Source organism: Tetrahymena thermophila (assembly GCF_000189635.1).
Source record: "Tetrahymena thermophila SB210 genomic scaffold scf_8254580, whole genome shotgun sequence".
NCBI classification, from domain to species: domain Eukaryota; phylum Ciliophora; class Oligohymenophorea; order Hymenostomatida; family Tetrahymenidae; genus Tetrahymena; species Tetrahymena thermophila.
In genome coordinates, this window is record NW_002476351.1 from 233,371 (window position 1) to 246,979 (window position 13,609).

The 13,609-nt window shown below is 22.5% G+C and overlaps 4 protein-coding genes across 4 annotated transcripts; 3 read left to right on the forward strand and 1 right to left on the reverse strand. All coding sequences in view use genetic code 6, as the record gives it.

The window, feature by feature from the left end:
• Nucleotides 1–941: 941 nt before the first annotated feature.
• Nucleotides 942–4,016, forward strand: TTHERM_00590100 (temperature-dependent protein affecting M2 dsRNA replication protein; the record flags this gene model as incomplete). The annotated part of the gene is made up of 1 exon (XM_001019918.2): nucleotides 942–4,016. Exon 1 carries the CDS (start codon nucleotides 1,104–1,106, stop codon nucleotides 4,014–4,016), a length of 2,913 nt encoding a protein of 970 aa, XP_001019918.1. The 5' UTR covers nucleotides 942–1,103.
• A 1,358-nt stretch (nucleotides 4,017–5,374) lies between these two features.
• Nucleotides 5,375–6,749, forward strand: TTHERM_00590110 (transmembrane protein, putative; the record flags this gene model as incomplete). The annotated part of the gene is made up of 5 exons (XM_001019919.2): nucleotides 5,375–5,413; nucleotides 5,560–6,042; nucleotides 6,229–6,410; nucleotides 6,460–6,579; nucleotides 6,641–6,749. 5 exons carry the CDS (start codon nucleotides 5,375–5,377, stop codon nucleotides 6,747–6,749), a joined length of 933 nt encoding a protein of 310 aa, XP_001019919.2.
• A 1,090-nt stretch (nucleotides 6,750–7,839) lies between these two features.
• TTHERM_00590120 (hypothetical protein) lies at nucleotides 7,840–8,978 on the reverse strand (the record flags this gene model as incomplete). Its single annotated transcript, XM_001019920.2, has 2 exons — nucleotides 7,840–8,324; nucleotides 8,390–8,978. 2 exons carry the CDS (start codon nucleotides 8,976–8,978, stop codon nucleotides 7,840–7,842), a joined length of 1,074 nt encoding a protein of 357 aa, XP_001019920.2.
• Nucleotides 8,979–10,845: 1,867 nt separating this feature from the next.
• On the forward strand, nucleotides 10,846–13,177 carry TTHERM_00590130 (MORN repeat protein; the record flags this gene model as incomplete). Its single annotated transcript, XM_001019921.3, has 5 exons — nucleotides 10,846–11,647; nucleotides 12,017–12,178; nucleotides 12,617–12,790; nucleotides 12,901–13,010; nucleotides 13,076–13,177. Exons 1-5 carry the CDS (start codon nucleotides 11,065–11,067, stop codon nucleotides 13,175–13,177), a joined length of 1,131 nt encoding a protein of 376 aa, XP_001019921.1. The 5' UTR covers nucleotides 10,846–11,064.
• Nucleotides 13,178–13,609: the final 432 nt, after the last annotated feature.

Consider the following 13,609-nt stretch of genomic DNA (forward strand, 5'->3'; position numbering starts at 1 on the left):
CTACATGTTAGAAAGTTTTTAAGAGCAAATAAAAATTTTATCTATCACAAGTATGTCTAATTTTTTAATATTAATAATATATTTTAACAATTACATAATCAATAATTTGATGAATATGTATTTTAAAGGATTCAAAAAGAGCTTTTTGCTTATTGTTTAGTAAAAGAGAAAAAACCTATATCTATTTCTGTAATTCCTATCAGGATAGCGATAATATTTTTAATTTGAAAAATAAACTCTTTTTTCACTAATCTGATTTTTATATTTTATCTTCAATAATTTTTAAAAACGATTTTAAAATTTGCAAAAGTTAGAATAAAATTCAAATATTTATTATAATATAAAACGTTTTTTTATAATTGAATTAAGCAAATAAAGAATAATTAATTCTACTGATTTTTAAAGTAGTATAAATAATTAGAATAATTGAATTAATTAATATTTTTTCCTCATTTAAAATAAGCTTATGAAAATTATTAATAGAGTGAGTGATTAGCTTCTTTTGTTAAATGCCATTACTTCGTCAATACAGAACTTAATAATTGATTTTTTAATTATTTGTTTATTAACTTACAAAATTTTATTAAAAATTTTAGTTTTATAATGATTTTGAAGAATACTTAGATAATTTTTAAAATAAGATTGAATAAATCTATTATCAATCGAGTAATAAAATTAAAGCGATTTATGTAATAATATAAATGTATGAAAAGAGTAGTTGAAATAATTAATTTTATTTTCATACTAATTCTGTAATAAATAACTTTTACTTTATTTTTAATTTACAAATGATTTTAAATGATTTTGAAAAATACTTTAAATTAGATTATTTTTGAAATTAGATTGAATAAATCCTATTATTATATCTAATCAACCAATTTATTCTGATTTCTATACAATTAATTTATTGATTATTTCATTCGATTATAAATACTATTCAAAAAAATAAATAAATAAGCTTTTAACTATTTTTAAAGTGTAAAATTTTTCAATCAATCAATCAATCAATCAAGCAAGATACAGGAAGTAGAAATAATACCTATTCGAAGATTGTTGAAGCAAGATAGAAAATTTAAAATAAAATATAGATAGTATATCAAGCAATGCTAAAAGAGAAGTTCAAAGAGGTTGGAAGACTAAATAATGAGATTTATTAAGAAGATTTGTCAAATATTAAGGATTCGATATTGGGAATATCTGGATCATATTTTACAAAAAAAATATTTGAAAATATTTATTAATACTAAGACCACAGCATCGGAATGAGCAAAAAAATGCTTGAATAGAAAGTGATAAAATTTAAGAATTTAATAGAGAAGTACAATATTTAAATTATTATTGTTTTCGAGAATTTGCTAAGTGTTAGATTGAATCAGCGTAACTCTATTTTGAAAAAAACACTTGTTTAGCACAATGTTTAGTTTATAAATACACCTTATTCTGAGCATGCGTAGCTCATTTATTATTTTAAAAACAATTTAATTAGCGGGATTGTTAGTGACTTAGATATCATAAAATATTTTTCAGAAACGAACAATTATGTGATTATAGATTTTATTTTAGATTCAGAGCAATTTGAATGGATCCATTTAAGTAAATTTTTAGCTAGCATGAACTTAACACATCACTACGCAAGATAGCTGCTTTTATAAGAATAATCCTAAAGAAAAGTATAGAAAGATGTTATTGAGCAGTTCGATAATATTCAAAAGTAAAAAAATTTTGATAGAGATTCTAGTGTGAATCACCCATCTTACAAAGACTAAATATTCAGGATAGAATATGTGCCTATTATTAATGTAAGCTGCAATCTTCAGTTTTACAAATAAACAATAGAAACACCTAGCATGGAGGATCGTATGAAAAAGCACTTTGGGATATTGCTCCCTCCAACACTTTATTAATTTTTTGCATTTGATTTAATTTCCAGCGATATCTTTAATATTTTTGGATATTAACGTTTCAAATACGTGCCAAATATTTACGATTCTAAGGAACTTAAAATTTTGATCACTTAAACATGCTAACACTATTCAAAAGTAATATCTTTGATTAAGCAATATTTGCCTGAGACTAATTCAAAAAGCGAAATTTTCAATATAATCAGTGAGAATGAGGAATACACTAAAGAGAAAGAATAACAATAGCATATTTAGTAGTATCCTCCTTCTTTAGCTTAGCATTAGTCTACTTAACCAATTTAAAATTATGAGTATGTCTATTCGGATATTATAAATGAACCTACTTTTTAGTAGGCAATTACTTCAGCTTCTTCATCACCTGGAACTACTCAATTAAAGAAAGGCTAATTAAACAACCTAAATAGTAACTAAAATCATTTAAGATAGCAATATTTCAATAGTTTTTAAGTGTATTAAAGTGACATGAACTAAGCAAATAGCGATTAAAAATAGTCTTTTTAGAATCAATAATATTAGTAAATGTAATCAAATAAATAATATTAAAACTAAATATAGCAATTAGCTAATAATTAAAATGTAAATACATCAAATAACAACATCAACAATAATTCATTTAATTCTCAAAAAAATCAAACAAATAGTTTAAACGAAGTAAATGTACAGAATGAGTATTAACTAATCAGAATTTTATAGAAATATGTTGATATAATTAGAAAAAATTCCAAGAATCCAAGCAGAAAAAATTCAGAAAATATTAAAGCTTAGCAATAAAATGGGCCTGATAAAAGAAATAATAAAACAAGGAATAAATTAAATAACTAAGTTGTAGATAATTAAGAAGATAGCTACTCAAACAGTTTAGACTGCTAAAAGCTCACGAGGCTATTGTAAAATCAACAAAATCATATGAACTCAGATGAAAAGAATTCTTCTTCTTACTAACTAAGCGATTAAGAAGAAACTGTAAGGCATACTGCATCAAAGTCACTTGGATAAAATCCGTTATTTTAAAATAAATAAATATCTGCTTTGCAAATATTCAGCTTGGCAGCTTTAAATTTTTTTAATTTACAAGAGTTAATTATTTTAAGCAAATAATAAATAACTTTGCAAGCTAAGTATTTATCAAAATGCTCAATAGATTTCTCTGAATAGCTTATTATATTTGCCAACATAATTCAAAATTAAAATCTTTGCAATATCTTTTTCAGTAATCTATTTTTTGATCCAGAAGAGCCATACTAAAAAGAGCAGATTCAGAAAGATTAGGGAAGTAAAGACTAAATTCCTAAAGATTAATAACAAAGTTTAGAAACTACTATTGTCAACGATTAAAATAATGAATAGAATTAATGCTCTAAAGAAGGTAGCTCTACCTAAAAATCTTAATGTGCAACAATGCCTCCATTACCTCCATCAGCAAATTCATAAAATTTATAAGCTTAATAAAGCTAAAGTATTCCGAAAATTGCATAGTCTAACCCAAAGGATTTATTTTAGAAGAAATTAATTGATGAAAAACTACCATTAGAAGAGAAAACTTATATTTTAGTAGTGAGCAGGATATTCTCTTTAAGTGAGTTGAGCTTTAAGGAATGGAAGAATGAAGATTATTATGATTTCGAGCTGACTCAGTATATTAAGATAATACAATCATTTTAGTCTATTCTAAGGAATTAATTTGATTGCTTAATGCTATGCTCATATTGCTACATTAATAATAATCATAATATGCAATCAGTCCTTGAAAGTAAAAAGTACTTACCATTCAGAAAAAACTATAACTGTGGTATGGGTATGCTTATAATCCTTCTTTTGTAGAATAAATTAAAAATAGAAGATGTCTTAAAAGATGAAGAAAACTTTCCTTACATTTAATAAGAGATGATGCAAGCCTTCCTCCTTTGGGATAACATATTCAACTTTATCAAATAATAACAAACAGACAAATATGTAGATCCTTCAATAGTAAATATGTATGGCATATTAAACCCTTCAAACGAGTATTTATACAAAAAAATTGATAGAAAAATTTTATTTGGTGAAGAAAACAATTAAAATACCTTCAACCAATTAAATAATAAACAAAAGTGAAAGAAATAATTTTTAGTTAATTTAAATTATTTTATTTAGTTATTAATATTAATGAATGATTTAATCAAATTAAATTAAATAATTAAAATGAAAATTAATTTAATCAAACTTTCTTAGAAGGATTAAATTAAATTTTTTCTTATCTAAAATTCATACGTAATTCTATAATATAAAATAGCTTACAAACAATTTTTAATTTATTAATTGAGTATTTTTAAGTTGTTTGAAACTACAAAAAAAATATTTTTATTTTTTACATTATTTCTCCAAAAATTTTATTTAAGTTTATTAATAAGATTTAATTTTGATTATTTCAAATCTTATTTTCTTTACAATTCTAAGATTAAAAGTTACTTATAATTTCCATTTTTAAATAATTTAATATTTTTTTGAAAATTTTAAATATTTACTAATTAAAAACAAAACATTGCTTTTAAATGATCAATAACTTTAATATTTTAAGCTTTTGTGTTATTTCAAAAGTAATTTGAATTTTTTTAGCTTTTTTTAAATTGAATGTAATATTATGTTTTAGCTTAAAATTAATTTAATTTTATTTACAATTTTATTTTTAAAAAATAGTTTTAACAATAAAATTTATTATTTAAGTCTTCTGTTCATAATAAAAAAAATAAAATATAAAACAAAAATCATATAAAAAAGTTAATTTAAAAATTAAAAAGTATTAAATAAACTCAAAATAATATTAATAAAAATTTCGAAAAAAAATTTAATAATCATCAAACATCAAAAGCACAAATTGTATTAAAAAATAATTATTAAAAACATAAAACTAGACAATATTCACATTATAATTTTATTAATTAAAGATTAAAACACACATATTTCTAGTAAATAAGCTCAAAAAAGTTAGTTGAAAGCAAACAAAAAAACAATTTCTCAAATAAAATTTATTTTTGTGAATTTTTTTACTTTATAAATACAGAATTTAAATATATTGTTAATGATAAATTATCTATTAATGTCGCTTAAACTTTAAACATTAGAGTTAAAAATAATAATGTAAAAGTCTAGAATAAATGTGATAATATTTTAAATTAATTAAGCAAAAATAAATTTTAGCTTATTTACAGTGAATAATAAAATAGCAAATGGTGATAATATTTAATTGATTATTGAGTGTATTGAATCTAAGCTACAATTTCTACGCTTATATATCAATTTGTCCTTATTTTTTCCATTTTTCAACTAAAATTGATGGAAAAATAAACTGACGTAAGAAGGAAATTTTAGTATTGAATTTAATATAAGAAATCTTGTAATTAATTTTCAAATTTAGTAAAAAGAGAAGTAAAATTATAGTTAATAAAAAACGCTGACTGAACAAACTAGCAGCAATGTCTACTTTGAATTTAGCGATAACAATGGCTTTATTTGTACCCTAGTTTTTTATTTTTATTAGCAGCATAATCTCAATTAGCCTTTTTATTCATTAATCATTCAATTTTTTATTTTAAAACTAGTTTATGATACAAAATTATAAATTTATTTCATCCCTTTTTATTATTTATTGTATATATAGATTATAGTCGTTACTGCAATATATCATTTTTAAAAGAAATTTTCAAGATGGTTAAAGTAAAAGTAAAGATAAGGAGATTCTAGAAAATAATCTAAAATTTCGTATACCAGAGCATTTTTTATGTCACAACAGTAGCATAACTTAGAACCTCCAAATTAATAGTTAAAAGATATAGTTAAGCAAATATTATTAAAAAAAGATGGAATCGAAGAATTTTAAATTGATGGCGATAAAATGGGCTAAGGGAGAACTTAAAGAGTTTCTTCATATAGCTTTTAAAAGCAATAGCAGCCATCTTCTCTTATTCAGAAGAATAGGAAAAAAAATAATTCAATTGATTAGGGTTAGAATGGTTAAAGTAGTTATGGAAATGGCAGTATCAAAACAACTAAAACTACTTCGATTCCTTTATCTCTGCTCATTTAGAATATAGAGCAACAAAATTAGATTAATTCTCTTAATCAAGAAAGCGCATATTTATTTGTAAATAGGATTTCCTTTAGATTTATTTTTTTAAAATAGTTTTCCATCCATTTTCATATAGAATCGACTTTATAGTTTTTAAATTAAAAGTATTTCAAAAAGATTCACTTTATTAAGAATAATTAATTAACGCATTCTTTTATTTATTTTATAAAAAACTATTTTTTTAAAAATTATATCACTTAGACAGAAAATATATCCTTAAGTTAAGAATAGCAAGAATAGATTTCTAATTGTTTAAGAACTTTAATAAATCATCTTAGGTCTGTTAAAAAATAAAAAATTGATAAAGAATAATTTTCAACATAGTTAGCAGAAGAATAAGGGATTGAGCTTTAGAAGCTTTAACAATTTTTATAAATATAAAAGTAATTTAAATTTTTTATACTTAATGTAAGTAAATTATAATTAAAATAGGTTTCAAAGCAATGACGTAGTGTAAACTTTAATATAATACAGTAATTTTAAGTAAATCAGCAATAACGTATCTTTATTATCAACTGAAAACTATAAATAGCTAACTTTAATGTGCATTTAGTAATATTTATATTTAGATTAAAAGAGTAATTACAATAATAATATTTACATTAATAAAAAGGAGTAATTTAAAAGATTGGGCTGATTTTTTACTCTAAGATATGCGCAATAACAACATTCAACCTGACAGATACTTACTAGATGAGTATATAAAAATAGCAACAAAATGATAATTAAATTCTAAAAAAAATGTTCAGATATTTATATTTTTTTCAAAAAACTAAAATTATTATTCGAACATAAAATTAGTTCTAACATTTTACATTATTAACTTTTAACTGATTCTTGAATACAAATTGAATATGCAAAAATTTAGTGATTGACTGAATAAAGCTTTATTTTCATTTGATAGAATACCGAATACTCGAATATTGAGCCTCATAAACCTAAAATAAACCAAATAAATTTAATTTAACACATTTTAAATATAAAGTAAAATGCCATTTCAATTTACTTTAAGCGAAATTTAATATTTTAATATAATTAAGATAATATAAAAACTACCGCCCAAGACTAATGGGAGCTCAAAATATTTTTTATGATAGCCTTGTGGTATTATTATGTATTGTAAATGATATTGTAATTTATAAATAATATTTTAAAATTAATATGAACTATTTAAAAAATAAAAAGTAAAGAATTATTTTTTCACATTCAAATTAAATAAAAAAGCTAATAATAGGAAAATAATTTTACATAATTTTTTAAATTTATGTAAGTAAGTATTAGTGAAGATATTTTTTAGCAATATCATGATATAATTTTTTTAATTTAGATAATAATTACTTCAAATAAATTTAATATAACCTAAAATACATTGTAATATAATCTGAAATTAGTCAAATAAATATAAATTTTTAATCAGAAAAGTTAATTAGAGACAAATTTTGTTAAAATTTTTGTTTAATAGTTTAAAATATTTTTCAGTATTTAATTTTCATTTTTTAAAATAAAATATTTGCAAGTACACATTCTTTATAGCACTTTCATACATTTATTACAAAAAAATTACAAAAAATATTTGGGAAAATATATCACAAGTTTCAGTTTGTTTTGAATAAGTAATAAAATACTAATTTCAAATTGGAAATTCAATTAAATTATAATATTTACAAACACATTAATTGAAGGTTTTATAAAGAAATTTTTTGTTGATATTTAATAATATTTTATTTATTTTAGGAATTTAAATTTAGGTTTATGAGAAAGTTATTATTTTTATTTTAATTAATTGTTTTTGCTATTTCTAATAGGAACGCTTCATTATTTATATTAACTACTAGACCTAACAGGGACAGTATTTTATTATTAAATTGGGAATCCTCTCCTTTGAAGACTATTAGACTTATTTGTTTATGAACTATTTTAACTATTAAATGCATTATAATTACTATTTTTGTATCTACTGTTAGACATAGAAGTATTACACTTAGGGATATATAAGATATTACTTCCGTCTTCATCTTATTAGGTTTTTAGATTTTGAGTTGTTCTTTTATAATAAAGTTTATCAAATTTTTTTATATTACTTTACTATTGAGACTCTAAATCTCTGTTTAATCCTTAATATTTAACAAGTATTCTCTTAAAGTCCTCTTCTTTAGCAAGCGAAATTCGACCATACTCATTATCAAGTCTTCTTTTTAAAGCATCTACTTCTTGCTCCTGCTTTTGCTTAAGCATTTGTATAAAATTTTAAATTTTATATTCCCTCTACTGGTTCCACTTTTTCATTTCCTCTTACTCTATATTATCATAAATAATTAAATACATAAGTGTTATTTTTTTACTTTAAAAAGTAAATAAATACCTAATATTTAACACATCTATTACAGTTAATGAGCTTTCTTATAGTCAGTCTTTTTAGCCAAAAAGTTTTATATTTTTTTCAAATTAAGAAGCTCAGACGAATCTTTAGGTTTTTATGAAATAAACTGATCAAGAATTTCTTAATACTGTTCCATGTCTTTGATGTGTCTCTCTTTGATTTCTAAAATTCCAAACTATTGTTTTTGTTGAAATTAATCTTCTTTTTCTTGCCAATATTCAACGGCTTTATTAAATTCGTTATAATGCTGAAGCTCTAAGTTTATTTATTAGTTAAGCATAAGCGATTTGAGCTCTTCTTTTTCTCTCTCTTCTATTAAACTTTTAGTAGCTAAAATTTTTGACTTGATTTGGTCTGCTAAGACAAAATTTTCGCATTACTATTCAGAATATCTCATGTACTCAGTTAAGATATTCAAATACTATTTAACTAAATCATCATTTATGTGGATAGAAAGTGCTAAATTTTTAAGCTTAGATCCATTAAGCATATTCTATAAATCATCTTTTATTTCCTAATGCCTTGGAGAGAGCTCTTCTTTGGAGCTTGTGGCCTCTTATATTTGTTACATATTTATTACCTAAATTTAAGGTTAAAAGATTACAAAGCAAAAATTGTTTGTTATTTATCAAACCTTATTAGATTCCTTTCTATCACAACTCCTAATTTGCTTTTTTAATCTTGAAAATAATTTATCAGAAATAATATCATAAAGAAAATACTTAAAAATGACACTATCAAACTTTTTTAGCTTTAAATATTTTCTTTTTTAAAATCTTTAAACATTTTTAATCATAAAAATATTTTATTTGATAAATTTAACTAAAAAAATTATAATAAAAGAGAAAGATCTTAAAAAATATTTGATTTAAAAAGTATTATGAAGCGACATTTTGAAAATAAAAGTAAAGTCTATTAATAGATTTGTTTAAGTATTCAATTAAATTAAGTCTATTGCATTTGAATATTGTTTAAACAAATAATATTTTATGTTTCTGCATTAATTATAATTGAAAACCAAAAGTTTCATTCAAGTATCTTTTCTTTGGAGAATTAATTTTAGTGGTTGGCTTAAATTTTAATTTTTGGGCTTTATATTAAAGGTTTATTTAATGAATTCAATTAAGAAAACATAATTATTTCATCTTTTTAAGCAGCTAAGATAACTTGAATGTTATTTAATTAATTTTTAATTACTTGTTTGCTAAAAATGAAAATTTCTCTACAATAGAAATTGTGATCAAAAAATTACAGTAAATTTAGGTTAAAAATTTATGTAAATTTTAATAAAATGAGATATTTAAATTCTAGTTTTTTACAAGATATTTTCTTTCTATTTTAATGAAATTTTTTCTACAAATATTACTGGAACTAATAAGGTTAGCCTGTTTTAGAAATAGTCATGAGACTATTGAAGAGTATCAAAGAAATAAGGTTATTGCATTGACTACTGACTTAGTGACATACTTACCTTACTTACTGACTGCAATTTTTAAACTAACACCTTATATGTTGATTAAATTTAAGACTATTTTTTTAAAAAATGAAACTCAAATTAACTTTATTTGATACTTATTTTCTATTTATATAACTTTTCTTACTGATATTTTGCTAAAACTATATCTCAGTAGTATTTGATTAATTAAGAACAACCAATTAGCAATTATATTTAGCAATTGCTTTGTTTTTTGGGATCAGATTTTTATTTATTGTTAAATAACGTGTTAATATAAGAAGAATCATTAACAGAAAAAACTGATAGTTATTCATATATTTACTTGATTTTTACAAATTTCTTAAGTTTTAAAATCCAAATTTTTTTTTTTCTACTTCTGAATAATTAATTTTTTTGATAATAATGCTTTAAAATAAATTAACTATTTGAAAATTTTTCAAACATTGCCTTAACTTTTCTTCTAGAGTTATATTATTTTTTTGTGTTTTATTTTCTTTAGTATTTTAAAAAGTAATATTTTCCGCTGGACATAAAGAGAATATTATTTCATTTTGGTTCTTATTAATTTTTTTCTTGCATTTTGTAGCTAAATTTAAATTATTTATAGAAAGGTTTATTTAATAAAAAGTGAATTTTTAATAAATAGCTAATGGATCAGAGATTTCATCTCCTCAAAAAATTTAAAAAGAAACAATCAAATAAATTATTATCAATAATTAGAAAATGAATAAGTATGTATACGAATGAAGAGAATGTTTGTAATAATATATTACAGAATCTTCAAATTTTAAAATAAAAAGAATGATATTTATTTATATAAGCAAGCATGAAATATGAAAAATAAAAATCAGTGTAGGAAAAGCAAGCAAGCAAGAAACAAAGTAAGAAAGAAAGGAAGCAAAAAGCAAATAAACATGTAAATAACAAGCAAACTTAAATTTTTCATTTATAAAATTAAAATAAATAATCAATCATTGAACGAGCGAAACAAGAAATAGGTATTGAATTGAATGTAGTTTTGAAAGATCAGCAAAATAAATAAATAAATTAATATAAACAAATAAACTCAGAATAAGAAGAAAGAATAAGAAACCTTTTATCATAAATAATATCATCAAACAAACAAAAAATAAAAGAAGTAATAAAAATAAAAAATAATTCAAGTTAAAAATTTTAGTATCATAGGAAAGATAATAATTATATGGGTTGCTGTTAATCTGAACAATAAAAGGTAGAAGGCCTAAGCGCCAACAGAACTGAAGCAATGGGCAATAATTTCACTTCTGAAGAGGCTGGAGAAACCAACTAAACAACAGTAGGAAATACAAAGAAGCCCTAGGTCCATGCTATGGTAAATGAAGAAGAGAATTAACAAAGATCTATGGAATCATAATCAAATCTTAAAGTTGAATAAGAAGCTGCTAAGATAGTTTCAAGAACTGAAATTAACTAATAAGCTAATTCAGATAAAACCATTCATATGCCTTCAACTAAATTCGCCACTACAATAGATACTGAACCTGATTATACCAATAATGCCACCAAAAACACTTTACAAAAATGCGGTGACTTTATTTATGATTGTCCTTAATACGATGATGCTGAAGCTGTTGAATTAGGTTTATACCAATTAGAAAACGGATCAGTCTATAAAGGTCAATGGAAAAATGGTATGAGACATGGTAGAGGTAAATAACTCTGGAAGGATGGATCTATTTATGAAGGATACTGGAAAAACAACATGGCTCATGGCAAGGGTAGACTTATTCACTCCGACGCTGATGGTAAATATAACTAACTAACTAGCTAATCAACTAATAAATTATCAAAAAAAAAAAATACTATTTTTTCTTTTAAATGAAAACAATTACTTCCTTTTTAAAATATATCTATAACTATGATCGAATTAAATTTTATAAAACTAACTTTTGCCAAGAGTAATTTTAAATCCTCCATTGATTCATAAAGGCTCTTTCAAGCACCCAAAATTACTTATTATTAAAGTTTTTTCAGATGAATTAAAACGCTGTTTGGCTATCATTTTTTAGCTCAATTTTGTAATTCGGGAATATTTAGTTAAAAATTGCGTTTTTTATTTTTAAAAATTTTCTTTATATATCTATTTATCTTACTATAATTTTTCTTAATTAAAGTTTATGAGGGTGAATGGAAAAATGATAAGGCTGATGGATACGGTACATATACTCATGCTGACGGTGCTAAGTATATTGGTAACTGGGTTGATGATAAGTAAGAAGGTCACGGTATAGAAATCTGGCCTGATGGTGCCAAGTATGAAGGACAATACGTTCAAGGTAAATAAAACCACTTTAATAAAATTAAATCTTGTTTGCGCTATCACTTCCAAAAATAAATAAGGGAATATTTATCATTTTTTTGTAAATTTACCCCATATATTAGCATAAAGCACCAAAGTGAAAGTTGAAAAATTTCAATAAAATTAGCGCTAATTATACAACTTATATTTGATATTAAATTTATGATAGAAGCTTTTTCAAACAGTATTTGTACTTTCTAAGTAAGATATTCAAAAATAAATAAACTCACTAGTTTAATTTTGCTAGAATTTGATTTAGAAAAAATAAATCAATAACTTTGAGTTGCAAAATTTGTTTTAATCAATAAGAAATTTTTAAATTTTAGAACGATTTTGTCTTCTATCTATCTATTTATTATTTGCAATAGAAAATAAAATTAACTAATCTCATCAACTATTCAATAAATTTAAAAAGGTAAGAAATAAGGAAAGGGTAAATTCTTCTGGACTGACGGCTCATAATACGAAGGACAATTCTAAAACAACAACATTCATGGTTTCGGTACTTACACATGGGCTGATGGAAGAAACTACAAGGGTGAATGGAAGAATAATAAAATGGACGGTCAAGGAGAATTTAGATGGCCTGGTAAATAATTAAATAAATAAATATTAATATAGATATCATTGAATATTTCTCTTTTTTTCATTTGCTGTTTGAATATATAAATCTTATCATTATTAAATTAACTTATAAAGATGAAAGAAAATATATTGGAAGCTATGTAGAAGATAAAAAGCACGGATACGGTGAATTCGAATGGCCTGATGGCAGAAAATATAAAGGATAATGGTTTAATGGCAAATAAGTAATTGAATGAATATTTTTAAAGTTAAACAAATGATTAATTAATATAATTTAAAAATTAATTAGCATGGTCAAGGTGTCTATATTAATGCTCAAGGTAAAGAAAAGAACGGAGAATGGGCTGATGGTAAAAGAATTAAATGGACAAACGAAGACGGTGAAAATTGAGATGGTTGAAATTTTATTTTTCATAACTCACCCACTCATTCATTCATTCCAGATAAAATAAAAATATATATGAGTAAAATAACATCTCTGTCAAAAACAATCAAGCAAATAAGCATAAATAAATAAACTAATAATCCTGTTTAGTAGCATTTTCTTATAGCAAGCAGCATTATCTATTATAATCAAAAATAAAAATATATTAAAATAAGAAATTCTAGTATATATCTAATTTGCACTTTGTGTTGTCATTTCCGTTTATAAATTAATTAGCTAACTAACTAACTAAATAACTACCTTTATAACATAATTACAGCCAAACTATAAATTTTCTTTATCTTGATTTCATATATAGTTTGTCAAAAGTATTTGCAGACTAATTATAAATAGTTTTGTAAATAAATGTTTACTTTATGTGCTAAACTTAAACAATAT